Source organism: Penicilliopsis zonata, assembly GCF_001890105.1.
Source record: "Penicilliopsis zonata CBS 506.65 unplaced genomic scaffold ASPZOscaffold_14, whole genome shotgun sequence".
In the NCBI taxonomy this organism is placed as follows: domain Eukaryota; kingdom Fungi; phylum Ascomycota; class Eurotiomycetes; order Eurotiales; family Aspergillaceae; genus Penicilliopsis; species Penicilliopsis zonata.
This window is the reverse complement of record NW_019208923.1, coordinates 285,263-310,720: the sequence shown is the minus strand read 5'-3', so window position 1 is coordinate 310,720 and position 25,458 is coordinate 285,263. Positions and strand designations below refer to the sequence as shown.

The 25,458-nt window shown below is 51.8% G+C and overlaps 9 protein-coding genes across 9 annotated transcripts; 4 read left to right on the top strand and 5 right to left on the bottom strand.

Moving 5' to 3' along the window:
- Positions 1-470: 470 nt before the first annotated feature.
- On the bottom strand, positions 471-2,017 carry ASPZODRAFT_769959 (hypothetical protein). The gene is made up of 5 exons (XM_022730144.1): positions 1,628-2,017; positions 1,398-1,533; positions 1,156-1,333; positions 977-1,081; positions 471-916 (listed from the first exon to the last, which is right to left on the bottom strand). The coding sequence occupies exons 1-5, from the start codon at positions 1,644-1,646 to the stop codon at positions 572-574; spliced, it is 783 nt and encodes a 260-aa protein (XP_022578821.1). The 5' UTR covers positions 1,647-2,017; the 3' UTR covers positions 471-571.
- A 19-nt stretch (positions 2,018-2,036) lies between these two features.
- ASPZODRAFT_135116 (hypothetical protein) lies at positions 2,037-6,307 on the bottom strand. Its single transcript, XM_022723710.1, has 7 exons — positions 6,264-6,307; positions 5,855-6,180; positions 5,732-5,791; positions 5,660-5,671; positions 5,483-5,587; positions 2,589-5,421; positions 2,037-2,528 (listed from the first exon to the last, which is right to left on the bottom strand). The coding sequence occupies exons 2-7, from the start codon at positions 5,900-5,902 to the stop codon at positions 2,143-2,145; spliced, it is 3,444 nt and encodes a 1,147-aa protein (XP_022578820.1). The 5' UTR covers positions 5,903-6,180; positions 6,264-6,307; the 3' UTR covers positions 2,037-2,142.
- Positions 6,308-6,468: 161 nt separating this feature from the next.
- On the top strand, positions 6,469-7,334 carry ASPZODRAFT_135115 (hypothetical protein). The gene has a single exon (XM_022723709.1). The coding sequence runs from the start codon at positions 6,690-6,692 to the stop codon at positions 7,305-7,307; it is 618 nt and encodes a 205-aa protein (XP_022578819.1). The 5' UTR covers positions 6,469-6,689; the 3' UTR covers positions 7,308-7,334.
- A 140-nt stretch (positions 7,335-7,474) lies between these two features.
- Positions 7,475-9,456, bottom strand: ASPZODRAFT_71827 (hypothetical protein; the record flags this gene model as incomplete). The annotated part of the gene is made up of 6 exons (XM_022729783.1): positions 7,475-7,564; positions 7,637-8,274; positions 8,363-8,953; positions 9,021-9,229; positions 9,298-9,364; positions 9,432-9,456. The coding sequence occupies 6 exons, from the start codon at positions 9,454-9,456 to the stop codon at positions 7,475-7,477; spliced, it is 1,620 nt and encodes a 539-aa protein (XP_022578818.1).
- Positions 9,457-9,795: 339 nt separating this feature from the next.
- On the bottom strand, positions 9,796-10,665 carry ASPZODRAFT_135113 (hypothetical protein). The gene has a single exon (XM_022723708.1). The coding sequence runs from the start codon at positions 10,528-10,530 to the stop codon at positions 9,952-9,954; it is 579 nt and encodes a 192-aa protein (XP_022578817.1). The 5' UTR covers positions 10,531-10,665; the 3' UTR covers positions 9,796-9,951.
- Positions 10,666-12,077: 1,412 nt separating this feature from the next.
- ASPZODRAFT_135112 (hypothetical protein) lies at positions 12,078-13,850 on the top strand. The gene is made up of 2 exons (XM_022723707.1): positions 12,078-12,274; positions 12,363-13,850. Exons 1-2 carry the CDS (start codon positions 12,119-12,121, stop codon positions 13,716-13,718), a joined length of 1,512 nt encoding a protein of 503 aa, XP_022578816.1. The 5' UTR covers positions 12,078-12,118; the 3' UTR covers positions 13,719-13,850.
- Positions 13,851-14,842: 992 nt separating this feature from the next.
- ASPZODRAFT_18505 (hypothetical protein) lies at positions 14,843-16,895 on the top strand (the record flags this gene model as incomplete). Its single annotated transcript, XM_022727231.1, has 2 exons — positions 14,843-15,603; positions 15,662-16,895. 2 exons carry the CDS (start codon positions 14,843-14,845, stop codon positions 16,893-16,895), a joined length of 1,995 nt encoding a protein of 664 aa, XP_022578815.1.
- A 951-nt stretch (positions 16,896-17,846) lies between these two features.
- On the top strand, positions 17,847-20,324 carry ASPZODRAFT_18504 (hypothetical protein; the record flags this gene model as incomplete). The annotated part of the gene is made up of 3 exons (XM_022727230.1): positions 17,847-17,936; positions 17,995-18,127; positions 18,184-20,324. 3 exons carry the CDS (start codon positions 17,847-17,849, stop codon positions 20,322-20,324), a joined length of 2,364 nt encoding a protein of 787 aa, XP_022578814.1.
- A 360-nt stretch (positions 20,325-20,684) lies between these two features.
- On the bottom strand, positions 20,685-25,401 carry ASPZODRAFT_153771 (hypothetical protein; the record flags this gene model as incomplete). The annotated part of the gene is made up of 4 exons (XM_022726014.1): positions 20,685-22,031; positions 22,096-22,367; positions 23,103-24,927; positions 24,997-25,401. 4 exons carry the CDS (start codon positions 25,399-25,401, stop codon positions 20,685-20,687), a joined length of 3,849 nt encoding a protein of 1,282 aa, XP_022578813.1.
- Positions 25,402-25,458: the final 57 nt, after the last annotated feature.

The following is a 25,458-nucleotide window of genomic DNA, read 5'->3' as shown; positions in this document are numbered from 1 at the left end:
ATGTATTACGACCACGAAGCTGCGACTCATACCACTATGACGACTAGGAAAAACCCCTTCCCGCGCAGTGACCCGTTGAACTCGTGGCTCGTCAAGTTCTTGGCTGATAGCATGGACCTCTACTTTGCGCACTGTCCCGAGGCATTCTGGGATGCTATTCGTGATAAGCATGTCGTGCAGGTGGCGGTGTTCAACGCCCGGACTGAAAACTTGATGAGGGAGCCGTTTCGGTATTCAAGCGTGGGCGAGAAACAGCATGATGACCATGGCTTGAAGATGGACGATGATGGTTGTTTCGAGAGGGAGAGCAGTAGCAGTGAGGAGGCGGATATGGATGAGATCATGGACGGCATGTCGATCTTCGGTTGATCGTTCTTTTCAGAAACCATATGCATATATTTGATTTATTTCTTCTTTTTGAAATAAATCCCATCATTAGAAACTTGATTATGGTCTGAATCCTACCAGTAACCGATTGCCCATCGTACTATTACAATTTCCCTTTCAATAGAAGACGCAAAGAAAGACGACGTGCAAAAGGCACTTTTTTGCACTCCCCGAGGTAAAGAGTCTACTCGGCGGACTTGCGACGCCCCCGCCTGGGCTTCTTCTTCTCCTGAACCACTTCCTCTTCGATATCCTCCTGGGGTTTGGCCTTGGGCTTGCGGCCGCGTTTGGGCTTTTCGACTTCATCGTCAGCCGTCACCACTGCAGCACGAGCCCTTTTAGAAGACGGCTTCGTCTTCGGCTCCGGCTCTTGCTTGGGCACAGCATCGGCTTCCTTGTTCTCTACAACCTCCTGGGCCGCGGCTTTCTTGGAACGGGGGGCTCTGGCTTTCTTTGTGGCCGGCTCGGCTTCCTCGTGGTCAGCCCGGCCACGTTTCGTAGCCTTGGTAGGTTTTTCTTCCTCCTTTTCCTATGGAACATTGTCAGAGAATGATACACTAAACAAAAATACCATTATTCGATAACTCACCTTCTCCTCCCCCTCTGTCTCTTCCTCTTCTTCCTCCTCCTTCTTTTTCTTCGGAGTCGCACGCTTCCGGAAACCAGTCTTACCCGGTCTGTTCACATCAGGGTCCTGCAGGGGGATACGAATATCAGCATTGGGAGCGAATACCAGAGAATCAAGAAGATCAGTCGACGAATTCTCACCCCTTTCCAATCTTCATCGTCCACATGGCCCTGTTCCAGCGCCTTGCGGACCTTCTCCTGGTTCTCGGACGAGAGATCCTCATACCCGTCCAGCTCGGAAAAGTCTTTCCCGTCCGCTCCGCTGACTTCGTCGAGGGTTTCGCTCAAGTTCGTGATGACTTTGGGCGTAACGCAACCCCTACCATCTCCGTCAACAATATTGACACGAGATATACTGAGATAGATTCTTTTGATGTCCTCACCAGTGTCTCCAGTACCAACTCTGGAAGTTACCAGTGTCAACCCAGGAGCCGAGACGAAGCTCCCCCTTTGCGATCTTGATCTTGGCTTCTTTACATTCCTTGTTCTGGCACCCGGCACGGCCGGTGGATGCCTCTTCTATGCAGTGTCAGCTAGTCCTTGATAATACCAATATTCACCATCGAATAAGATCTACTTAAGTCGGATCAAGCGTGAGAGGGTGTTATCTTACCCAGTCTGTAGGAGCCCATCTTGCCAGACGCGCCTCCCTCAGCGCGCAAGCTACCCGTGTACCTGGATATTTATTATTAGAATGGATCAAGGCCTTTTTTTTAGAGACGACCAGATAGACTTCAAAAAGAATCTGGTGGAGCCGTGGGTCGAATGAGTCGAGAGCGACTCGAGGGTTTGACGAGTGACGTGGGAGGGGAGGGAAACAGGGAGGGAGACAGAGCCAGCTCAGGCCACGGAACGGAACGCCTTTGCGGACCAGAACAAGGATCAGGACCGGGACTCCAACAAAGAAACAACAGCAGGGAACTTGGTGTAAGAGAAAAATGGGTGATTAAGAAAAAGAAAATATTATTGTGGTCATTGGAATCGACTACTTTGAGAGAGGTGAGATGATTCGGTTATGGCATCATCGCTAAGAAAGGTTTCTTCCATTAACTATCTGATGATAATAAACATCCTAGGTACAGGCAATTTCGTGGCAAGGAGTCAGGAAGACCTATCAGGACAAAACAACTATTTTTTCTTCGAGCCAGGTTTAGCAGCAGATTCGATTTTTGCCAGCGCAGTCAGATGTCCGCGGAGTATCGAGACTGCTCCACTCGTCAGGCGATGAATGAAATCCGACGCCGGTGCGGTGTTCAAACCCGTCACATTCACAGTATTGCAGTGATGTTCAATCATGGACTCGACCAGTTCCCTGGCCTTATGGATCAGGTGAGGGCGATCTACCCCATCGCCCGGGAGGTAAATCCAGTCCAAAACATCATCCAACCCGGCGACGGACTTCTTAAGAGCGTGTTCCATGAAAGAACGGGACAAAATAAATGCCCTCTCGCTGTATTGCGCTGACTCCATAAGACCAATTCCTTGATACTGAAGGGCATCATACCCGGCCTCGTCTAAACAGTTTGTCATCAGCTCCCACTCAATGAAAAGGAAAATCAACGTAGAACACTTACTATAGTAGGGAGTGCGGACAAGAACGAGAGCCAGGATGGAGACTAGGATTTGCAAGATAGTGGAATTCTTTGCAGACCAGTCTTCTGATTCATGCACAGCCGTCCAGGTGCCCAGAATGCTAAGACAGATCTCACCGTCTTCAGAAAGATTTGGGTTCACTTTGCCGGCCTCGTTTGTCCACGAATGGAAGAATGCTGCGGGAGGACCATCAGGGAACTTGGAATTCATATGAAAATCGAAGATAAACGGGCTCAATGCATAGGGGGTCCCCTCGGGGCCGATGATCAGGACTCGCATTAGATCCATTCGTGATTCCCAAGTTCGGACATAAATCCCGGACGGCAATGAAGTCTCGAGGATGGCGTATTCCTGTGAGATTCGTTTCATGATCTTACCCTTTTTGGAAGCAGGCGACGGGAGAAAATGGTGGTCTGCGGGGGGCAACCCGTCCAACACTTCAAAGCTCGGGGGAGCTGGGACTTCCTGGGGAGTGCTTGGAGCGTGCAACTCTCCAGCCTGACTGCCGATTCCTGCAATCGACAGTGCCCCGGCAACTGGTTCATGTGAGCCAGTGCCATGTACAATTTCAGCCTCGCATTCATATTCCATTCTGTATTCGGACTGATCAGATCCTTCAGTGTCGATCAGTGAATCCGACGCGCCGTGGGCAATTTCATTGTCCGATTCGTCCTCCATTTCATCATCGGACTGATAGGAATAATCGGAGTCACGCAGTGAATCCGAAGCGCTATCTACGGTTCCGTCCTCCGAGTCTTCCTCCATTTGATCCTCAGACTGATACGAATCTTCAGGGTCAAGCTGTGAATCCAAGGCACGACGCGTGGATTCGTTCTCCGAGTCGACCTGAATTTCGTCCCCGGACTGAGAAGGATATTCCGAGGAACTCGATGAATCTAAATTTGGAAGAATAGGCGGGAAAGACGGGCGAGAGGCATGTAGGTCATTCCAGGTCCAATTTTCAACGGTCGTGTAATCGGAGTCTATCTCGTTTATTGTTATACTAATCCACATGAGAATCCGATCAAATGGCACGGTAATATCTCGGTATCCTGATAGGTCCAGGATTCGAACAGTCACAACACCATCTAGATCAGACGAGACAATTTGGCCAACAAAATCGGTGCAAGATCTGACTGGCTTGCTGTCGTGATGATTATCGTGGCTAGAAGGTAGGAGGCATCGGTTTACATCAGTGCTGTTGATGAATGAAGGTTTCCGCACGAGTACCCTTTGGATGCATTCCAGATAAACCGTCAACTCTGTGAGATGGATAGGGCTAATGTAGGTCAAAGAAGTGAAGCCCGCGCCTCTGAAGCATTTAGAAGCCTTTGCTCGAGTGATCACAGACTCGTGGATTTTCTCTGGCGCGAGCAGCACAAACGAACCAAGTGGTCGGTCGAGGGCGGGAAACCGGCCCAATTCATGCATTGGCACCTCATTAGCTTCTGCTTCCAGAGGACCTAACACAGACAATTGGTTCAGCAAATCACCACCCTGCATCAGCTGAAGATCAGGGTCGCGATACCAGCGAACAAATGCAGTCTTCCCCCGTTTGTTGACCTGTTGGACTATGCCGACCTTGCATATGACGAGCCTGTCTTTGTTGTACATATCATGGGGAAGACCAAAGTGAAAAGATAACGGTATCATGCTTTGGCGATCGAGATCTTGGAAATTGTAGATAGAATCCAGCCAGACGACGAGGTCACCAGGCCAGGTGTTTTCGACGTCGTTTTCATACTTCTCGAAGATATCACAAATGTAGAGGTCAGCGCCATTCTCAGTGGTGACGCTGAGATCTTGCCAACGGACAGTGACTTGTGTGTTGATCGAGGTAATTTTAAAGACATTGAGATCATGCCCACCGACCAACTCAGTTGGAATGCTGCGAAACTGAGGTTGGTTCTTCTTGGCAGAATCAGGCTCTCTAAAGACCACCATATCACCAAGTTTCAGTTTACTATCCGTATGGACAGTGCTTCTGTCGATGGTTGCCGAAGGCAGTTGTCCCAAATCAAATTTCACAGCCTTTTCAAGGAAATCACAGCTTTCGATTATTTCCTCGGTTGTCGCTTCAATTGGTGGTTCATTAATGGAAAACACGTTTGAACAAATCCAGACCACGCGAAATAGCTGGGGAATGGAGCCGATGACATGCCCCTTGGGAAAGTTACGGGAACTCAATTTCAGACTCCTTTCAGTATAGAGATGGTCGTTTGTGACGCTGAGGTAGTGCCCAGGAAATCCAACACTAATCGCATAGTTAAAAAGAGTATGGTCCTTGGATTCGATAGGATTATTCATATCAGGAGGAAAGAAGTAGATTTGCTCGTCATCGATACGCTGTTGCATCTTCAAACGGGTAGCATCATACGTCGCAATGGAGCCATCGTCCATAAGCAAGACTATGCCGTATTCAACAGATTGGATGCAGCCGAGCTTATCTTCATAGATAACCCAGTCCTGTGCTTTAAAGTCTTGGAAATTTCTGAGTTCTGACATAGGGACATCATGCAGCAGGGGAGGTGCCGCACGACTAGAGTCTCGAGGGCGATTGGTGATGGGCTGCTCAGTGAATTTGACTGGGCCATATTTGTCAAGGTCCCGGTTGTACTCCTGAAACGCGACAGGCTCAAGCGTGCATGTTGCCTTGACGCTGATGCAGATCCCACTCATCGAGTCCTCCGGGTGCCGCTTGACAGTCTGGCTGATTTCGAAGGACCGACCGACAAGCTCTAGGTCATCTTCATGGATGATAGAGGCGGGGGACGTCAAAGCACAAAACTTCACGTAAACATAACCTTTAGGAGGCTATTGAGAGAAGAAATATCAGTGCAAATTCCGAGTCTCGGGGGGCATTTTATTTGCTTACGACGAACGTCTCCCAGAACTCTTCCATAACTTCTCCGGGGACTTCTGTACAGTGCAGGATCAAATCCGATTCTGCATCATACGAACTTCTTCTGGCTGAAGGTTCCTGAAGTAATAAAAGAAAGATATATGTCAGTTTTCTTTGAGATTCCGGCGACCGGGCAAAATCAGGACTTACGCTGTGTATTATCTAGAGCAGCCAGTATCAGTGCCTGCACTCTTCTTCAGTAGACTCTTATAGGATACTTACAGTTGCTATCCCAATAATCGAAGTGTTCGATCTCAAACAACAAATGTCGCCCTTCTCAAACTAGATTCAGACACGATAGTCAGCACGACGATACCCTAGCAACGCGAAAGATACTCAGCTGACCTTAGGCTCCTCTTCACCCTGCGAGTCAGAGCTCTCAGAAGGAGGCATTGTTCTGACAGCCGAAAGATGAGGTGGTCAACGCCGTACAACCTCTGCCAGAGACCACGCGTTGTTGGACGCGACTTCCAAGGCTCATGAGGTGAGGGAGGAGGGGAGAAAGAGAAAGAGAAAGGGAAAGGGAAAGATTTTTTTTCTGTCATAATGTGTTCCCAGACAAACGTGGGTCTCATGATTCTGTAGACAGTGGACAAAGGTTGCCGATTAAGTGTAGTTCCTGTCATGTTGAAAATTGCACTGAGGTTAATCGGGCCTGGTGCAGCTATTTACTATACGCAAGTCAGTACTAGCACTCTACATACTCTCCCTCCAGATACAACGAGAAGAGCAAAGATATATTCCACTTACAGACCTGCCAGCAATTTATATACCTGGTCGTTTCAATATCTGATCCAGTTCTCCCATCAGACAGACAGAGAGGTAGTACTCTTCTGATATCGTGGTTTCCTGACGCGCCTGCCCAATCCGTCAAACTGCCATGATTCACCGCCCAGGACCGGGCCCGGGCCCGGCTGTGTCATCGCAACATCAGTTTTGGGCAAGACGAGCCCCTCGGACACGAATCCGAGAGAAGGAAAGACAAGATTGCCCGCCCCTCTTGCTGTCTATACGGTGAATCCTAGTCTTCCATCTAAAGGAGTGACTTGGCCAGATCCTCAGTGGACACTACGTACCCAGCTTCTTCCGCTAGCTCCGGACTGGAGGAGACGTTTTTTTTTTCTTGCTCTTGATCATTCACTTTAAACCCACCCAAACCACAGACAAGAAGATTAGAAAAATGTCCGAACCGGGACCCGAGTCTATTCCTACGAGTGCGGATCCGCGCAGCAAGCGGCCCCTCAAGCGGCGCGCGATCACCCCGGTCTCCGAGCAAGCGTCGCAAATTGAATCGCTCTTCCGCGATCCGAACAAGGAGATCCAGCTGCCGAGATCGACCAAGGAGCGGAAAGTGTTCTCGCTGGCGGCACCGCCGGAGATCGTGGCCAACGTACAGGGGTCTTCGTCCGGGGCGGGCTCCGGGGAATTCCACGTCTACAAGGCGAGTCGGCGGCGGGAGTACGAGCGGCTCCGGCTGATGAATGAGGAGACGGAGAAGGAAAAGGATAACGCCGAGTGGGAGCAGAAGCAGTCGGAGGCGAAGCGCAAGGATGATGAGAAAACGGAGAAGAACCGCCGCAAGCGAGAGAAGAGGAAGGCGGCCAAGAACGGGAACAACGGTAAGAAAGACGAGATGGAGGTTGACAAGCAGGTGAAGCGTGGGGTGGCTAAGCCCATGATCATCAACCGGGCAAAGGATGGCGAGCAAGGCCAACATCAACAACAGACCTCTGCGGATGGGGGTGCAGATGCATCGGCCTACGAGGTCCCAGGAGTCATTATCCATGATGAGGATTGACCATCATGCTTACGGAGGGGGGGGGGGGAAAGGGGCAAGGCCCAAAAATGTACGATTTGAAGATACCCATGTAATTTTAGTCTAGAGTATTCATACAAAACCAATGGCAGTCGTGCAGCATTATGTACGCGTCTTCGCTTTCATCGGGCAAGTGTTGTTTCATCCGATCAGTCATCTCCACCGCCGACGTTTGCGCCGGCCTGCTGTGCAGACTTGGCGCTGCAGATATCGTCGACGCGAAGGAGTAGGCAGGCAGACTGAATGACATGTTAGCAAATAGTCCATATATGAAAAAGAAAAATGGGGGGGGGGAGGACAGGAATACAAACCTCGACTGCGGTCTTGATGCTCTGGAGCTTCACGGCCTCCGGCTCCCAGACACCGTACTCCTTCATATCAACCAGGTTACCACTCTCGCCGTCAAGACCCCAAGTGGTGTGCCCTTCAACATGCTTGGCCCTCAGGCGGGTGAGGAGACGGATCGGGCTGGCGCCGGCGTTCTGGGCCAGTGTGCGTGGGATGACCTCCATGGCATCGGCGACGGCCTTGTACGGCCACTGCTGGACGCCTTCGATCGAGCGGGCCAGCTGGCCTAGCTTGACGGAGACGGCCATCTCGGTGGCACCGCCTCCGGGGGACAGCCGGGGGTGGAAGATGACGTTGCGGGCAACGGACATGGCGTCTTGCAGGTTCCGCTCGATCTCGTTGATGATGTCCTTGGATGGACCGCGCAGGAGGATCGTGCAGGCCTTGGGGTTCTGGCACTTGCGCATGAACGTGAAGTACTCGTCGCCAATCTTCTCGATCTCGAACAGGCCGCATTGCGTTCCGACATCGGACTCCTGGAGGTCATCAACGCGGTTGACAACGGTCGCGCCGGTAGCACGAGCAATACGGTTGTTGTCTGTCTTTCTCACGCGGCGGAGGGCGGTCACGTTGGCCTTGACGAAGTAATGCTGTGCCAGATCTAGACGAAAGTGAGTATATATATATATATATATATATATATATATATATAAGGCAGGAAAGGAACGAAGTAAAAAAGATTTTCTCACCTGATACACCCTTTTCGGTGATGACAATATCAGGCTTGAGGGCGAGGATGGCGTCACACATGTGCTTCACCTGTTCCTCCTCGATCTGCAAGATACGGTTCCAGTCCTCCTCCTTGGTGACCTCGATATTTGTCTGCGACTCGCCCTTCTTGTACTCCAATGGACAGTCGAGCAGGACGATGCGAGGGTTTTCGATTCGTCTCCGCATCTTGGGGTGAGTGATATCTTTGTTGATCATCACGCCGTCGATCACTTCGCTGTCTTCGATCTGACCGCCGGGGATCTTCTCGATACGGGCATAACGCTTGATATCGACCTCCTTCTTACCCCCACCGACGTCGAATGAGACTGTCCGCACAGCCTTCAGGGCCAGACTGCACATCAGTTCGGACCACCGGGCGACAAACTTGGTTCCGATAGACGACTGGATGAGAGTGTACATGGCCTTGTCATCGTTGATGTCCACAGGCACAGAAACCTCCTCCACAATGGCGAGAGCATCGGCCAGGGCGCGCTTAAAGGCAGAGATAATGACAACGGGGTGGATGTTGCGTTCGAGTTGGGGGAGCGCCTGGGCAAGCATCTCACCGGCTGCAGAGAGATCAAGTATTAGGAAAGGTCTTTTCTTGTGCCACAGATAGATATAACGGGTAGGTACCAAGAATGATCACAGTGGTCGTTCCATCTCCCACCTCCTCGTCTTGGGTACGGCTGAGCTCAATCATGCTCTTGGCCGCGGGGTGCGACACCTCAATTTCTCTGAGAATAGCGTGGCCGTCATTGGTCAACACAATACCGCCCATGGGATCAAGAAGCATCTTCAGCATCGCCTTGGGCCCAAGACACGACCGAATGATATCAGCGACACTATCGTGGAGAGGGGCATGGTTAGACTGGACTGCAGCGGAGGAGGGGTAGAGAACGGTTTCACGGACGTCTTTGCGGCGGTGATGTTCGAGAGCTGTGCTCTCCGGCCAACCTGCCGGTCACCCGCCTGGGTGTCTTATATATCGTCAGCATACACTATCCGAAGAAATTCTGTAAGGGTGGTTCTGCGAGGTGAACCTACTCATAACCACCACCGGTGCTTGCATCTTGGCGGTGTTTTTTCGTTGGGGGATTCCTTCTCGGCAGCGCAACAAAGGAGAACAATAACCAGAAGACGGACCAGAGACAAATCTAGATGAATAAAAGTATTTCGTCTTCTCAAGACCAACAGAATCTCAAACGCGGGGCCACGCTCACGGGGGATTCGATGTGTGGTGCTCTCGCCCGCTCTATCACCATCAAATTTCCAGCACACCGCGAAGTGGGAGCAGAAGCTCGGAGCCGCTAGTCCTGATTTGGTCTAGCGCCAACCACCCCAGAGCTTACTCGTTTTGGAATCTTCCCCTGGCCAGGGCTCCTACTACAGTGTTCATGAGAGTACACAGGTTGTCGATGAATCCGAGGTCAAAGGCAGTCGAATAGACAAGAGATAGACTGCCAGGTGCTCAGTTAAAAGTTGATTGAAAAATGTATCGTACATGATTCGTCATGATTCATTCGTCATGCTTCATTTCATCAGATCCAGCCTGCTTCTTCGCCACTTAGTCCTTCGTTCCAAAGCCTTTCGGGAAGATCTTGCTCATTCGATGTACACTCCCTTTCACTCGAGCGCTCAGGCGGCTTGATACGCTAGAAATTGCCTTGGTCGTTCTGTAGAATCGAGGTTTCTTTCTCTTCAAGGCTCTTGCTTCGCGCTGGGGCTTCTCGAGAGCACCGTCTCGTGCAAGTGCTGCAAGGCCGGGTACAGAGCCAGTGCCAGGGTCCTCTTGACTCTCTGGTAGATAATTAGCTTCCTGCTCTCTAATGTGAGAGATAGAAGCGTCTGATCCACGAGAGAGCCAGATATCTCTGTGGTCCGTGGATAACCACCATTCACGATGAAATAAGGGCCGAGGGACTCGTGTGCCGTTGCCCATCTCTCCAAGTTTCTTGGCTCGGTCCTGATAAATTTCTCTCATGATGTCCTGAAGCCGACGAGGGATCTCGGCGAGCGCTCCTTCGTCGAGCTGGTATAGTACCTCCGACTCGTCCTCACTCCATTCGGACGGTGAAGTTGAATTGTACCAGGTCATCGCAGTACTTTCGCTAGTATGGGACTCTTGGTCCCGCGTTGTCTCCATTTTCTGTCTGGCGAACGCGTACCAGGTAACCGAAAATTGCTGTAGGAGAAAGGAAGAGTGAATGACAGTTCCAATACAGATACTCTGTTGGATACACATAGCGTAGGGAAATAGCATTGCATATCAAGAAATACGACTCACCTTCTGGAAATTATCTCTTCCTCTTGAAGATTTGAATTGGTTCTAAAATCTTTTCGACAAAGGTCAATAAGAGTGGGAGAGAGTAACTGGAAAGATGGTTGTAATAGCCTTCCCAGCTGTTGTAGGTGCAGAAGAGATATAATAAATGATATATCAGTTAAATCCAGATTTCTGAGAGATGGTTTTTATGTATGATGGCATGATTGGAAGAAGAACCCTTTCCCTGTTGGTGGCAGGGCAGTTGTTTCCCAGGTGGGTAGCAAGCAATCACGTCCATACTGCTCCAACCTCAGTTACAGTCGTCCTCTACTTAATGCTCTCACTTGGCTACCAATTATCTTTTAGGGTCTATAAGTACCATTAATTGGATACGAATACAAGGTAGTTTATCATTCAAGTATGTCATGTGTTGCTACCTTATAGCAAATTAGATTAAGGAATGGTGAATGCTGACTCTGACCTCTTCAACGATAGACATATCCAGACATCTACCTCTCAGATAGGCATGAGTATGATAGGCCTATATCTGTAGCTTACCAGTCACTGGCTACGCAATATTCTTGATATATTGATCAGGTATGGTAGAATCACTACACTCAGAAACCATTATCCAGCTCCTAGATGACAACCATGGTATCTTCGTCAGTAGAACCACCGAGACAGGTGGCAAGGGAAGCCCATCAAAAAACCATCTTTCATCTCTCTGCCCTTCTGGTCTTCTGGCTTGAGCTGGTCAGAGAAATAACCGAACACGTCATTAAAGCACTTACAGAGGCGAAGGGAAGTAGTGAGGAGATCAGGCTCTGTAAGGGCCGGAGAGATCCAGTTGGCTACGGCTGTTTCCCTAATGGATCCAACAATCAATTCCCCGTTGACAATGAGTTCATAATATGTCTTGCAGAATTTTAACACTAAGAAATACTTCTAACCACTATTACTTGCTATAGGTCTCATCATGGCCCTCGGGGATAAGACGCAGTCCATAAGAAACACACACCTCCGCCTCTTGCTCGCAACTCTAGCCATACAGATAGGGGGTCCTTGACGCGATCATTTCAGATGATCTCACGGGATGTTAATAAATCAGATGAGAGGGAGAGAAGGAATCGGATTGATGATTTTTTTTGGATTACAGGGATATAGAGCAGACCATACGTCAGTTATATATATCAAATTAAAAAGGCTTCCTTCCAGACCTGTTTCTCTCTTAGTATAGAAAAGAAATCAATTCAGTGACCAACTCAAAGGCGCATAATATCTTTTAATAGAGAGTCAAGAATATTTAAAGCTCCAATATAGTATTTATCGTTGAAAACAGTTTATATAACTATCAGTGAGTGGCATCATAAATTCTCCTCGGCCCGTTGTAACTCCGACATATCTTCGCGATACCGAAGTCGATAGCATCGCCCTCGAGGTCTGCTCAACAACCGTTCTGCCCGCTGGCATGGAGCCAAATGGACCTTCCAATGCGCAGGGATTGTCCTCATCTGTCGACCTGATATTACAGCAGAGAAAGGATGCAACAGCAACGGCCGTCCCGCCGCCCAGCGGCGATGGCAGTCTCTGGTCGCAGCTCACTAGCAATCCCTTATTCACCGCGGTTAGCCGAGACCAGCGTTTTCAATCGCGCTTTAAACGCTGCAAGATCTTTAATTACGGAATATCAAAACTGACTTTTGTTTCTTTAGGGGTTTGGTCTCGCGGGTCTAGGTGCGGGACTGGGCTTAGCACAGAAAGGTGTTCGACATGGCGCTGCCCTCATCCGCCGACGGATGCTGGTTGACGTGGAAATCAGTATCAAGGACGACTCGTACCCTTGGTTTCTCAATTGGATGACCCTGTATCAGCAAGCGCAGATGGGTTCGGCGCAATCGGCAGCCAGCAGGTCTGGTTTCATGGAGAGGGTTCTACAGAAGTTCACACCGGGGATGCGCCATCTCTCCATCCAGACACAAAAGATCGAGCACGCAAACGGAGCGATCCATGCCCATTTCGCGCTCGTCCCGGGCCCCGGGAAGCATGTCCTTCGCTACAAGAACGCTTTCGTCTTCGTGAACCGGATGCGCGAGTCCAAATCGCAGGACCTACAGACGGGCAGGCCGTGGGAGACCATCACCTTGACCACCCTATATGCACACCGCCATATTTTCGAAGACCTCTTCAGGGAGGCCCACGCATATGCGGCCAAGTCACATGAGGGCAAGACGTCCATCTACAACAGCTGGGGCACCGAGTGGCGGCAGTTTGGCCAGCCTCGCCGGAAACGTCCGTTGGACTCGGTGATCCTCGATGAAGGAGTAAAGGAGCGGGTTGTCGAGGATGTCAAGGACTTCATCTCCAGCGCCAAGTGGTATCATGAGCGCGGGATTCCCTACAGACGCGGCTACCTGCTCTATGGGCCGCCAGGGACGGGGAAAAGCTCCTTTATCCAGGCGCTAGCCGGAGAGCTGGACTATGACATTGCCATCTTGAATCTGAGTGAGAGGGGTCTAACCGATGACCGGCTCAACCATCTTTTGACCATCGTCCCCAACCGGACACTGGTTCTCCTCGAGGATGTCGATGCGGCTTTCGCGAACCGCCGACTCCAGAGTGACGCAGACGGGTATCGCGGTGCAAATGTGACCTTCTCGGGACTTTTGAACGCTCTCGACGGCGTTGCCAGCGCTGAGGAACGCATCATCTTCCTTACCACCAATCACGTCGAGAGGCTCGATGAAGCTCTGGTGCGGCCTGGTCGCGTGGATATGACGGTCCGACTGGGTGAAGTGACTCGTTACCAGGTCGGTCACCTGTGGGATCGATTTTACGGCGAAATCGACGAGTCCGGTACCCACCGGCAAGCCTTCATCGACCGGCTACAGGAGCTGGGGCTGATTGAAGACGAGAACGGCTCTAAGCCGGACCGATCGAAGACAACGAGCACCGCCGCTCTCCAGGGATTATTCCTGTACAACAAGGGCAACATGGAAGGGGCCATAGCCATGGCTGAAGCTCTCACTCAAACCTTGCATAGCGAGGCCGCAGAAAGCGTGCCCCAATGAGGAGGTGGAATCTGTACTATAGAACCCTTATTTCTCCGATATTTTCTGTACATATACCATTATTACCTATAGATATTGCAGTGATCTAAAAGATGTGCAATGGAGCCTTGGAATTTTATTTTTTCCCCCCGAGTTGCAAACTGCCTGCCTGATCCAGGCCACTAAAGTCATACTCTCCTCTCTCTGACTTCACCACCATCGACTTCACTTTTAGACCAGACCTTGCACCCGGCAAAAATGCTGAAGAATATGTTAGTCACATCCCCGACTTGCTGTATCACCAGCCAATGGAGAAAATCAGCCATTCTCCAGCCTACTCCGCGGTTTGACCGCTGAAAAAAAATCTTGCCTCTGTCGGTGTGATGAAGGCCAGTGTCGTCACAAAATGGGCTTGGCAGGAAGGACAGGGGTATAGTTGCTTGCCTATTCTTTTTATTTGCATCATCAAATGGGCATGACTTGCTAATCCTGGATACCCCGGATAGATCAGACGTCAAATCAGCACCTGGCGCCAGCAGAGCACTTCAAGTCGCCGACCTTGAAGGATCTCATCAGCCCATGACTTTCGTATCCTTGACGCCCCCAGCGCCAATAGAAAAACGAATCACACATCGTTTCGGAGTACTTCGAAGCGCCCTCTTAAATAAAGCCTCCAGGTATCCAGGCCCGCTACCAATCAGCTGCGCAGAGGTCCTCTCGACGTTAAGCGCCGACCATCAAGAACGCGGATCCAGCCGCAAAATCAGCAATTCATGCATGATGCTGGCCGCCATTCACACCTACTGGGCCCTATCGTGCGTCAGAGAGCCCGATCCTTGACGCTGCCACGAGCTGACTGTCCGGGCAGAACCCTGCCAGGAAGTATCCTATAGAGGGTGAACAGCGGCAGGAAAGAAGTCTCTTATAGGATTTCAATCCCGTCTGGCTCGCTACCGTTTCCTGGGACTTTCTTCTCCTTTGAATTATTGTCTATTCTCGTTTTCCCTTTCTGTTCCCACTCCAGCTGTTCCTCGCTGGTTAATTCTTTTAATATTTTGGGGACTGGTGTTTGTCTTAGACCGCTTGTGGTGGTGGACAGCGAGAATCACCTCTAATAATATATATTTCCTTGCATCTACAACACAATGAGCCACTTCCAGCTTTTCCCTCCGATCTCTTCGGAGGCCAATCCGAAAGCAACGAATCCCTTTCGCAAAGGCAACAAGAAATTGACCATCAAAACGAAACCCTCCAGTCCAATCCATCTACAGGAGATTGCCACCAAGAGTCCTTCAAATACTGAAGCTGTCTTGTTTCGCATCATTGAAGATACGAAGAGCATTCCCCCCCCTCCGCCTCCCAAGCCTGAAGTTGGGCGATCGGACTCCTCGAGCTCGATTGAGATATCGTCTCCCGAGTCGAAATCATCCAAGATCACACGGGTCTCGAGTCGGAAAACGGTTCAATCGAGAGCATGGACTTCGCTATCGGAAGCGTCCAGCTCTTCTACTCTGGTGGACGGCCACAATGTCAACTACAAAACAGAGGTGCCTCCGCCGCCTCCGAAGTCCTCTCCGCCCATGCGCTCGATGTTTCCCCGCTACAACCCTAATCTTCCTCTTGACCAGCAAGAGTATCATCCCAGAGCCTCTGCAGATGCCCCGAGGCAAATTTCCATTGCCACTGCCAAAAGACCAGAGCGTCTGGCCATTTCGCCCCCGCCAGAGATTGACACTATGCTCGGGCCACGGACAGTCCCAGCAAGTGTGATGGACTTTCCGGCCGGCGCTCTGGAACCCGCCGGTGTTCGATACGCCTCCGAATATGAGCTTCGAACCTTGTGGGACGCTGCCAATGGCCAAAAGCCTCAGAATATGCCTCAGATGATCAACCTTCCCATGGCTCGGTGAGTGATACCACCATTTTGACCATGGATATTTCAAGAGAGCTAACATTAAGTTAAGAACGGAGGTTGCAACTTTCACCTTTGGCAATCCGGAAGCTCCTTTCTATAAGATGCAGACATATTCCACCAACGAGCTTTCTATTGCTCGATCCGACCCGTCGCAACCCAATCGAAGCGTTCCCGTCATGATGCTGAATCTCGAAGACAGAAGTCGGCGGGAAGCTCCCCATGATGGGCTAGTCGCAATGCTTCTTTCAAGGTTGGCGGCCATGCTGGCCATTGACCAAGCTGCAGAGCTGGCCAAGTTGCATGGACTCTCACCCTCGGAAGCTAGCGAGGTGGAAGAGAATGCCCTGAAGCGAGCCGCCGCACAGGAATCATGCCGTCTCTACTGGAACCGAGACGGAAGGCGTTATGAGTTGCAACACCCGGCGCTCGAGAAACAGCCACCTCCAGCCTTGATCGGGGCTGGCGGCGTCGCTCTGTCGCCGATGCGAACGAAGCAGCCTGGCAGGCTTCATATCACTGTATCGACACATTCAGGGAACACTGCTCCGCATCGGCCACCGTCCATCCTCATCACCACACCTGTGTCCGTTGACGCAATCGAGACTGCAGAACTGGCTGCCGGGACCCGAACCTCAACTCTTCCTCTGACGGACTACGATGAACCGCTAGCCTCCCTGGACTTTGCCACGATGACTCTTTCCATCTCCCCCGCCCTGATCGGTGAAACCATGCCTTCGCTCTATGCGATCGACTCGCTGGTCACCGCCATGCTTGCTGTGGCAGTTTCTGACGAAGCGACCAACCCCATCCTCGCCGACATGAAACTCCACACGGTCGAAGATAAAACCACTGGTCCAAAATACCAATCATTCTTCAAGACAACAGGTTCAAAGACTTTCACAGGCAAACTGGTGACTACCCTTGCGGAACGTGAAGACGCCATGGAAGGAAGCAAGCTTGTGTCGCAGGTGAAGGCCGCCAAGGACAGGGAGCAGCCCGAACCACGAAAAGGGTCCTTTTTCTCCAAGTGGTTCCGGTCCAAACCCAAGGAGAAAAAGAACAAAAAGCAGATCGTTGTCGAGGAATTCGATCTGGAAAAGTACGGCCGCTACAGCAGTGGCTCCTCGCGCGAAGGCGAGAAGCTCCCTGGAATTGTACGGGCTTTGCTACGGCTCCTGTTTTGGGGCTTGGACCTGCTTGTATTCAGCATTACACTTTTGACCAAGATCCTGGCATGGGTGCTAGTGAATGCCACGAGGTGTGTGACCAGCGAGAAATTCTAGAGCGACACACACCGTGGATCGGGAAACGTTGCCTCGCCGCCTCCATCTTTGAAATTGGATAATGGTTTGATGTTTGATGATTGTTATGGTCTGACTTTACGAATATTTTCCTTTTCCTCATTTTTTTTTTTGCAGGTTGGATATTTGGATACTGTCAGGAGAAGCCCTGCTGGACAGGCCTCTCTGAATCCACTGCTCTATGACTGTTTTGTGCAACTTATATATATACCCTTCTGTCTAATTCAACGCCACCTTCACACAATCAATTTTGATTGAGTCCCTTGATTAATTTGATCTGACAGACTTTGAGTCGATAAAGGCATGGTAAACAAAACAAACCAAAGAGGCAAAAATCAGAAGAAGGAGCCTACGGACATGCCATTCCACGGGATCAAGACTTTCACAAGTTTTGTCTCAAATCAATCGAAGTGACATTTTTTACTCCACCATCATAGACGATTAACTTTTGTTTTGCAGCGAGTCGATCCATCGAGGTAGGGATGGATGGGTCTATCCCGCCATATCATAGGCATGTTATAGTTCCAGGGGAAGTTGTGGCATTCCACACGGAAGATCATAGCACATCGGTGACAAGCTACATTCACATTCCAATGGCAGTGACATGGTTACTGGGGAGCAACTTTGCTTCCACACTTTCAGCGAGGATGAGGGGTTATAATTGCCGTTGATGCCGGCTTGGATCTCGTTGAACTGAAGGTCTTTTTCCACAGCTCTTTACTGTTCCTGATAGAGACTCTTACACTGGTGCTTGCATCAGTTATCCCTATTTGACAGTTGTGAAGTGGTCAAGGCCTCCATAAGAGTTTGGTTCTCAAACGTTCCCTGTGTTAAGTATCTCCCCTCTTGTTGTGGCTGAATACTATCATCGCTTGATTACGGTCTGTCTAGGTGCGGAGCGAGAAAAAGAAACGATCTTAGCATTCATTCAATATGCGTCAGATCATTCCAGCCGTCGTGTTTGCAGGGTCAGTTGCGCAACTCGCTGCTGGCCAATCTGTCACAGACTACTTCAAGTGCGCTGTAAGTAGCGTGTGGATCACTAAGTGTTTATTAGGGGCGAGTGGCTAACAGCGTTCAGGAGGGAATCATCGATGGCGTCAAGGTGCCGGAGTGTGAATCCGGGACGACGATTGACTGCTTCTGCAAGGACACGGAATCGATCAATAGTCTGGATGCCAGTGTTGTTAAGGATTGCACTGATGCCAATATCAGTAAGTTCGGGTATTGGCAGGAAGATGGTTGGGGAGATGCTAACAGATGGGTACAGCAACCAAAGATGTGCTCAAGTATCTCTGCGAGGGGACTCCAGAGGGGGTTTCGGCCAGGAAGGGAAGCCTGCCCATGATGCATGCCGAGAGGTCGGTTAGACAGTCCAGACAGAGGAATGCGAGAGCGTACGCTCCACCGCCCAAGTCTGCGCACTCCAGTTCCACAACTACAGAGCAGACCAGCACCTCGGTGGTGGAGGAGATCCAACCCACATCGGCCGCTTCCAACGCGCCGGGTGTGGGAGTTCCTGGATCATTGTCCTCTGATTACCATGCCCCGGTGCAGGTTGTCAGCCAGTCTTCCTCTACTTTGAGAGAGGATGTGTTCACTTCCACATCGACCTCGTACCACACCCGCGTGGTGGAAGAGCCTTCCCCGGCTGCAACAGAGGAGACGGTCACTACTACCATGACTTCGTATCACAAGGTCTTGGTGTACGTGGAGCCTACCCCTGCGAGTGTGCAAAGCTCCTCTTCAGCTGCCAAGCAGCCACCCAGTGCCCCAGCCGTACACTCAGTTCAAGTTGTCCAGTCTGCGGTGCCAACCCCCAAGGTTGCCACAATCTCTACCCCTGCGACGCCATCGTCCAGTGCGCAGGTAGCTCACGGTATTGAGAGTACAGGCGTTGTCCAAAGCGTCAACACGATTTACGTGACTGTCACAGAAACGGAAACGGCTTGCACATGTGCAGCTGATGTTCCTACCGGCCTGGTTGGAGATTCCACCCCGGTCCCCTCCGCGACCAGCCATGCTCCCGTTGTTGTCCAATTTTCCCCGAGCGTGCACCTTGGCCTGTCTTCCTCCGGTCTACTCAACAACCTCCTGCAGGCGGCATCCACCCCCACGGTTGTGTACGAGGAGCATGCTGCAACGTCTGTCCCGGGCGGGTCTGGAGGTCACGGCTCATCAAGTGTTTTCGCTGGCTCTCAGAGCGTTGCTACCTCAACCGTTGTGGTTGAGCATCTGGTCCACAAATCCTCTGCCCCGGTCGAATCTGGTTTGCCCTCCTTCAACCGTGCTGTGACATCTACCCCTGTGGCCGCACACCAGTTCGCGACCCAGGAGGTCGTCGTTCAGCCCAGCCCTTCCACCGTCTCAGCTCCCGCTTCCAACCTGCATGGCCTGGCCTCATCTACCAGTGAGCAGGGTGTACACTCGGCTCCCACCACGGGAGCTGACCCCGTGCGAGCTTCTGCCCCGGCACCTATCTACTCTCAGTCAATCGCCACGGTCGTCGGTACGGAGACTTTGAGAGCACCAGGGCCTTCTGGTCTTGGGAACGCTCAGGGTCTATCTTCTGTCCATCACGGAGCCCCCCTGACTGCCGTCGATGCTGTTCGTCCGTCGGCGTCCGCCCCGGCACCCGTCCACAGCGCCAAGGCTACTGCCCTGGTTGGTGTTGATCCTGTCCGTATCACGCGTCCTGCCCCCCGCGGTCTTCAAGATGCTGGAGCCTATTCGCCTGATGTTGTCGAAGAGAACGCACCCGTTTCCTCCGCCGCTGTCTCTGCCTCGGCTGAGGCCGCCCCGTCTTCCGTGAACCACCTGCTGCATGCTACTCCTTCCGTGGAAGTTGATAATACCACTCCGTCCTCGTCAGCCGCCTCGACTAGCGGAATTGAGACTTCTTCTTCTGCTGCTTCTTCATCAGTTGCCTCTCCTTCGGCGTCTTCCCATCTCCTACATGGATCGGCGATCATCCTGCACGCCTCGTCTTCCTCTGCGGCCAACGGACTCCTCCACCCGGCCACCTCGACGCACACCGCTAACGCTCACCTCCACGGTTCTGGCGATGGCGTGGATGGCAAGGATAAGAGCAAGGGGGGTGATGACGACGATTCCAAGGACGACGGCTCCACTACCAGCGACGACAACGACAACGGGACCGGCGACGACCTCGACGATTCGTCTTCGTCTGCAAGCCCGGCTCCCGACTCTACTCGGCTCGTTAATGGAGCCGTCGAGGGCGCTGAAGCTCCATCTAGCGCCGTCGCTGCCTACAGCACTCCGTCTTCTTCGTCGCATGGCAAGGCCAACCCCTTCACCGCGTTCGAGGGTCGTGCCGTCCACCAGCAGCTTCCGCAAGGTCTAGTCGTCCTCGCCATCGCAGCCTTGATGGCCGTCATGGCTGTCTTCTGATCAGATCGTGGTCGATACCTGGAGCAGGTTCTTCTTGTTTGCTGTTTTTCTTTTTTCTTAAAAGACTGCTTATATTTATGTGTGGAGTGATCGCTTTCTTGTCTACACTGCGGTGTCATTTGCAAATACGGTTGGAATTGTGTCTGGGCCTTGGATCAAGTATAGTGTTTCTCTTCAGTGACTGTTTTGTTTTGCAATCGTTGGATGTGTGTTTTCAATGATATCATGTACCTTAGAACAATTCAATTAGATTATCCTCATTATCCATATATTTCACTATTATGCAATGAAGTACCTTCCATTGCTTTCATATTAAAGAGTTGTAATAAATAAATAATACATATTCTCCGCACCGCCACCTTAAGCATGGATAGCCTGCTGCACGCGCGGATACAAATGAATCAACTGGTTATAGAGGTCTGAGTGGTCCCTGATCATGACCTCCGGGTCCCATCCCATGGCCACGAAGATGGTATCGACCCCGCTTCCGACGGGGGTCATGAAGATCTGGCAGATCTGGAGGCCGATGACAAAGGCAAACGCCATGATCACGGCCGTAAAGTCGCCGTTTGAATTGTAGCTCGGGTTCGTGAACTGCAGATAAAGATACGCGAGCAGGGCGCAGACGTACGAGACGAACACGGAGCCCATGGTGATCACGGGTCCGATCAGGCAGTCATTGACTAGGGCGTCGAGCCCGCGATCCTTCATCATCGTCCATGTATCTTTCGCGGCGGGGATGTAGGCTTTACCGTACAGGGCGATATGGCAGAAGGCGTAGCGGTTAAAGAAAGTGACGAGCCAATCCAGCAGGGAGATGAAGCAGCCCAGGATACAGAAGAAGATGCTGCCGATGATGTTCCCCTCGGCGGCCTCGTGCTGCTGCGCGACGGAACACGCCTGCCGCAGCATGTTGATGATCGCGATGATCAAACTGCCGAAACTGATGCTGCCGAACGAGTACGTCGTCGCCCGTCGGAAGGCCCCCCGCGTGGCACCACGGGGCATACCCCCGGGGGAGCCGCTGAAAAAATACCATGATCCGTAGACGCCCGCGATGGTGGTATGAATAGTGTTCTTCAACCACTCGCTCAGCCAGTACATCGCAAAGGTCACATACACGACCAGCCCGATGACTTTCGCCGAGCTGCAGGACCCGTTACACGCCGGGTTTGTTGTCCCCGAGCTGCTGGGTTCGTAGGCGACATAGATTGAGACCAAGGTCACGGAGAACCAGGCCGAGAACGCGACGGCGACGATCCCGCCCAGCGCCGACACAAGGAAGACATGGCCGTGGTAGCGGGCCACATCCATCGCGGTCTGGAGCATCAAGGCGCTAAAGGGGATACGGGGGATCCAGCTGATGAAACAGATGATGGCGAACACGCCGAACAGCAGAAACACGATGCCACCTCCATACTGTCCTCGAGCGATGTAGTAGATCCCCGTCGCAAGGGCAAAGACGATGTTGAGAATACCCGTCACCCAGATGAACAGTTTGGTGAAGTATCGCGCGCCGAGGAAATACGCCCACGAGAACGCGAGGGCCACACACAGCACAAACACAAACAGGACTAGCGTATTGGTATCCAGCGAGAAGTCATTGGACCCGCCGTAGATGCCACCGCCACTGAAGCCTTTGTAACTGGCGTATTTGTTGATCGCGATGCCCGAGACGACGACGTATCCCAGGAAAACAGCAATCAACTACACGATATCAGCACAACGCGACAAGACAAGAGAATAAGCCGCAGAGAGAAAAATTCCCTACCAGGATACCGGCCCAAATGTCATTGAATTTGGGCCTCTCAACCTTGAAGGCCTGGTTGAAGTCATTGGCGTTCTGGTTCTGGTTGTAGTTCGGTTGATACGGTGGCGGCGCCTTGGGCTCTGGAGCTCCCGGGTGATACTGGCCATTACCATTCGCACTCTGGTTGTAATCGCTGTAACCAGACTGGCGCGCAGGCTGGACAGTTGGTACAGGCCGGGGATCCTCAAAGGCCTGGTTCTGATTGTAATAGCTAGCTGCCTGTCCGCTCATGGCTACGGGTTCAAACCAGATGGATCAACGGATTATCGTGCCAAATTCGACAGAGCAAAAGCGAGGTGCGATATAATGGTGTGCGCTTTAGCCCTTGGTGGAATGCAGAAGAGGGAAGATACGCGCTGGAGGCGAGGAATGAGGAATGCAGCCTCCCCTTCCTTGCTTTCCGCATCCGGGGAGCTGTTGCTGTGATAGCTGGAAGTGCATCACCATCGCAGATCGGCCCGGAAAGACTAACCATAGCGTCATCGAGGTTGACGATCAGAAGAAGCAAAGCCAATGAACGATCGATCCTCCCACGGAAGGGTTACTTTTATGTTTTTTTTTCTGGGTCTGGGAAGCTGGGGGATCCGTTCCAAAGATACGCTTAGACTGGAACGTCCCCTAAAAGCCAGGTTCCAAGAAGTAATCATATCAATAGTGAGGATATCTTGTCAATCAATATTCAAGTTGTGTCGCTAGTTTAAATGCAAGGCAACAAACAGGTTTTTTTTTTTTTTTTTTTTGGTGCTCGAGCATCATAAAAATTAAGTTGAAGAGTCTCTCATATTCTGTACAAGGCTGTCCACGAAGTGGTGAACAAGCTAAAGGAGACTAAATTCCAAGAAGAGGGTTTTCCAAACTCCTTCCATTCCATGAAATTAAGGGTATAAACATTAGGAGGGTCGTTGTGTACACTGGTTTTGATATTTTCGGATGTCATCGAAAGGCGTGCTGTCTCATATGTCGCCAACCTCCAGCGACACTGCGCTCCGCACCAGGGACAGGTGTTCTGGTTCGCGAGGGCCACTCCTCGTTCGCGACTGCAAGCCCTTTTTGCGCGGTGAGGGATCTTCTCATCTTTTCCTGGCGTACCGCCGTCCGCCGTGCACTCCGCAGCTGTTCGATCTTTGCTTGGCCGACACGGTTTCGCCGGACAAAGGTGTCGTCCAACAGCGTGTTTGCGTCGAGCAGTTTCTTGGGGACTGTCTGAACCACCTGGAAGACTTCCATCGGGTCCGAGACGGCAAGGATGTCCTTTTCACAGGCTTTGAAGATGGCCAACGAGACGCGGAAAAAGGTCTTTGAGCCCTCATAGAAGAAAACATCCCAGACTCGCAGCGTTGTTTCCAGAGGCAAACTGCCAATGAACAACGACATCAGCCAGTTGGTGAGGCCCAGAGTGATGTCCGGCAAGCGAGTGTCAACAGTGAAAGGCGGAAGCTTTCCCCGCGCGTTTGTCGGGCCGGTGGTTGCAATTTTCGCGAAAAGATGCGGTAATGTCTCCTTGAGCAAAACCATTAGGGTCCAGAGGTCCACATTGGCGCCCTCCAGACTAATCTCGTGCGTGCCGGGAAGATAGGCGGATGTGATGAGATGAAGCATCCAGAATGCCTTTTCTTCTGGGAGAAATAAAAGCAAGAGGCCCGTGATGAAGTTGAGCGACTGGGTATACCCGATCTTTGGGCTATGGAGCGCGAATGCATAAAGGACTCGCCGAAGCGACCGGATCATCTGGGTCTCGACGGTGATAGATCCATGCTTTGGATTACTGCTACCCGAGTTAGGAGCGTCTTTGGCCATTTCGGGTTTGAAATGAACGTTGTCAGGGAAGGTCCGATGCAGATCCCGCTCGATATGCTCCTTGTCATCATTACTGGGCGACTCCATGGCACGCTTCACCAACTCGTCATAAAGGCCCATGTTCCGATTCAGAAGTTCGTAGCCGCCGGCGTAGAAGAACCACGCAGCGCCGCGGTACTCATACGGGATACCTTTTCGGATGAATCGCTTCACTTTGTTCGATTTGGGCGGAAAGACTGTGGGATCGGACGTGTTGAGGCCATGCTCCTGGAGCAACTTGATCCATTTCGTCTTGGAGCTCGCTGTGAACTGGTTATACTGACGGTTCCATCCTTCATACTGATCCAATGTGATGTAAAGGGTGGTTTTGCGAAACCCGTAGCGGTCATGATTATCCGTTCCGGGCAAGAAACCCGGCGGCACCATACCTGGAACAATGATTGTGGTCTCTTGCGGGGGTTCATCCTGGTTGATTGGAGACATCGATACCGGCTCTGGGAGGTCTTGTGGCAAAGGAGGCACAGGAGGAAGATCCTCAACAGCTTCGATCTGCGGTGAATGTTCATCGGAGGTGTACCCATCGTCGTCGTCATCATCCTCACCATTGTTGACCGGTACTTCAGCCGAGTGGACGGGGGCGATGGTCTGGGTTTTGAGGAATTTGTCGCACTCCGGGGAGGCCGGTTCTTCCGTCACGTCGCTGAAGCCGTCCAGATACATAGAAATGGCGTCTTCGACACTCATCCCACCGTCTCGATCGCTGGGACCATCCGGCGTGTCTGGAGACAGATCCGTGATTGAACTGCTCTTGGTCAGAACACTACTGCGCTCGGTCCCGCTGGTATGTTCGATGCTCGATCTCGACGTCATGGCAGAGTTCAAGCTAGACCGGAGAACATCTTCACCCTCCGCGACACCACCGTGATATGGAAAACGTGGAGGAGGCAGCCCCTGGCCACCAGTATCGTTTTGACGGCGATCGTTATAGTGGGGGCCCTTGGGCCTGCGCGTGTACAATCGGGACGTAGAGTTTGATATTCGAAGCCCAGGCTTCAGTGGGGGGACCTTCCGATGGTTCTGTCGGTCGAAGCCACCGTGTTGCTCATTCGGGGGACGTCGCGGATCCTGATCTGCGAAATGAGGGGGGAAGGTAGGCGCGCGATATTGCGGTGTGGCCCGAAACGGCTCGCCGCCACCACCACCACCAAAGTCATTGCGTGGCGAAGGAGGCGGTCGAGAAGGGTCATGTGGATGGAAATACGGCGGCCCCCCTCGAGGCGAACGCGGAGGAGCGCCTGCGGGAAAGAGACGAGGGGATCTTTGCGCCGGTAGACCTAGATGAGGCGTCAGGCCTGGCGCATCGGCCCTGAGAAAGTCGAGACGTGGCGGCTGCGCGACTCTGCGACGACTGGCAAGATCAAGGTCGCCCGAAACAGGCGGGGATCGAGAACCACCATTTTCCGTGACCATCGCCACGAGATAGAATCCAGCACCCGTTAAACATTGGTTTGTTGACTGATGGCCGAT

Excerpts from the sequence above, each read along its gene's own strand:
- ASPZODRAFT_135113 (XM_022723708.1), bottom strand. The coding sequence starts at position 10,530 with ATGGAGACAACGCGGGACCAAGAGTCCCATACTAGCGAAAGTACTGCG.
- ASPZODRAFT_135116 (XM_022723710.1), bottom strand. The coding sequence starts at position 5,902 with ATGCCTCCTTCTGAGAGCTCTGACTCGCAGGGTGAAGAGGAGCCTAAG. Across the intron at positions 5,792-5,854 it reads AGGGTGAAGAGGAGCCTAAG|TTTGAGAAGGGCGACATTTG; the intron begins GTCAGCTGAGTA and ends GTCTGAATCTAG. Across the intron at positions 5,422-5,482 it reads AGTTCTGGGAGACGTTCGTC|CCTCCTAAAGGTTATGTTTA; the intron begins GTAAGCAAATAA and ends TTCTCTCAATAG.
- ASPZODRAFT_769959 (XM_022730144.1), bottom strand. Across the intron at positions 1,082-1,155 it reads ACGATGAAGATTGGAAAGGG|GACCCTGATGTGAACAGACC; the intron begins GTGAGAATTCGT and ends ATCCCCCTGCAG. Across the intron at positions 917-976 it reads AGACAGAGGGGGAGGAGAAG|GAAAAGGAGGAAGAAAAACC; the intron begins GTGAGTTATCGA and ends AATGTTCCATAG.
- ASPZODRAFT_135115 (XM_022723709.1), top strand. The coding sequence starts at position 6,690 with ATGTCCGAACCGGGACCCGAGTCTATTCCTACGAGTGCGGATCCGCGC.
- ASPZODRAFT_135112 (XM_022723707.1), top strand. The coding sequence starts at position 12,119 with ATGGAGCCAAATGGACCTTCCAATGCGCAGGGATTGTCCTCATCTGTC. Across the intron at positions 12,275-12,362 it reads GCAATCCCTTATTCACCGCG|GGGTTTGGTCTCGCGGGTCT; the intron begins GTTAGCCGAGAC and ends TTGTTTCTTTAG.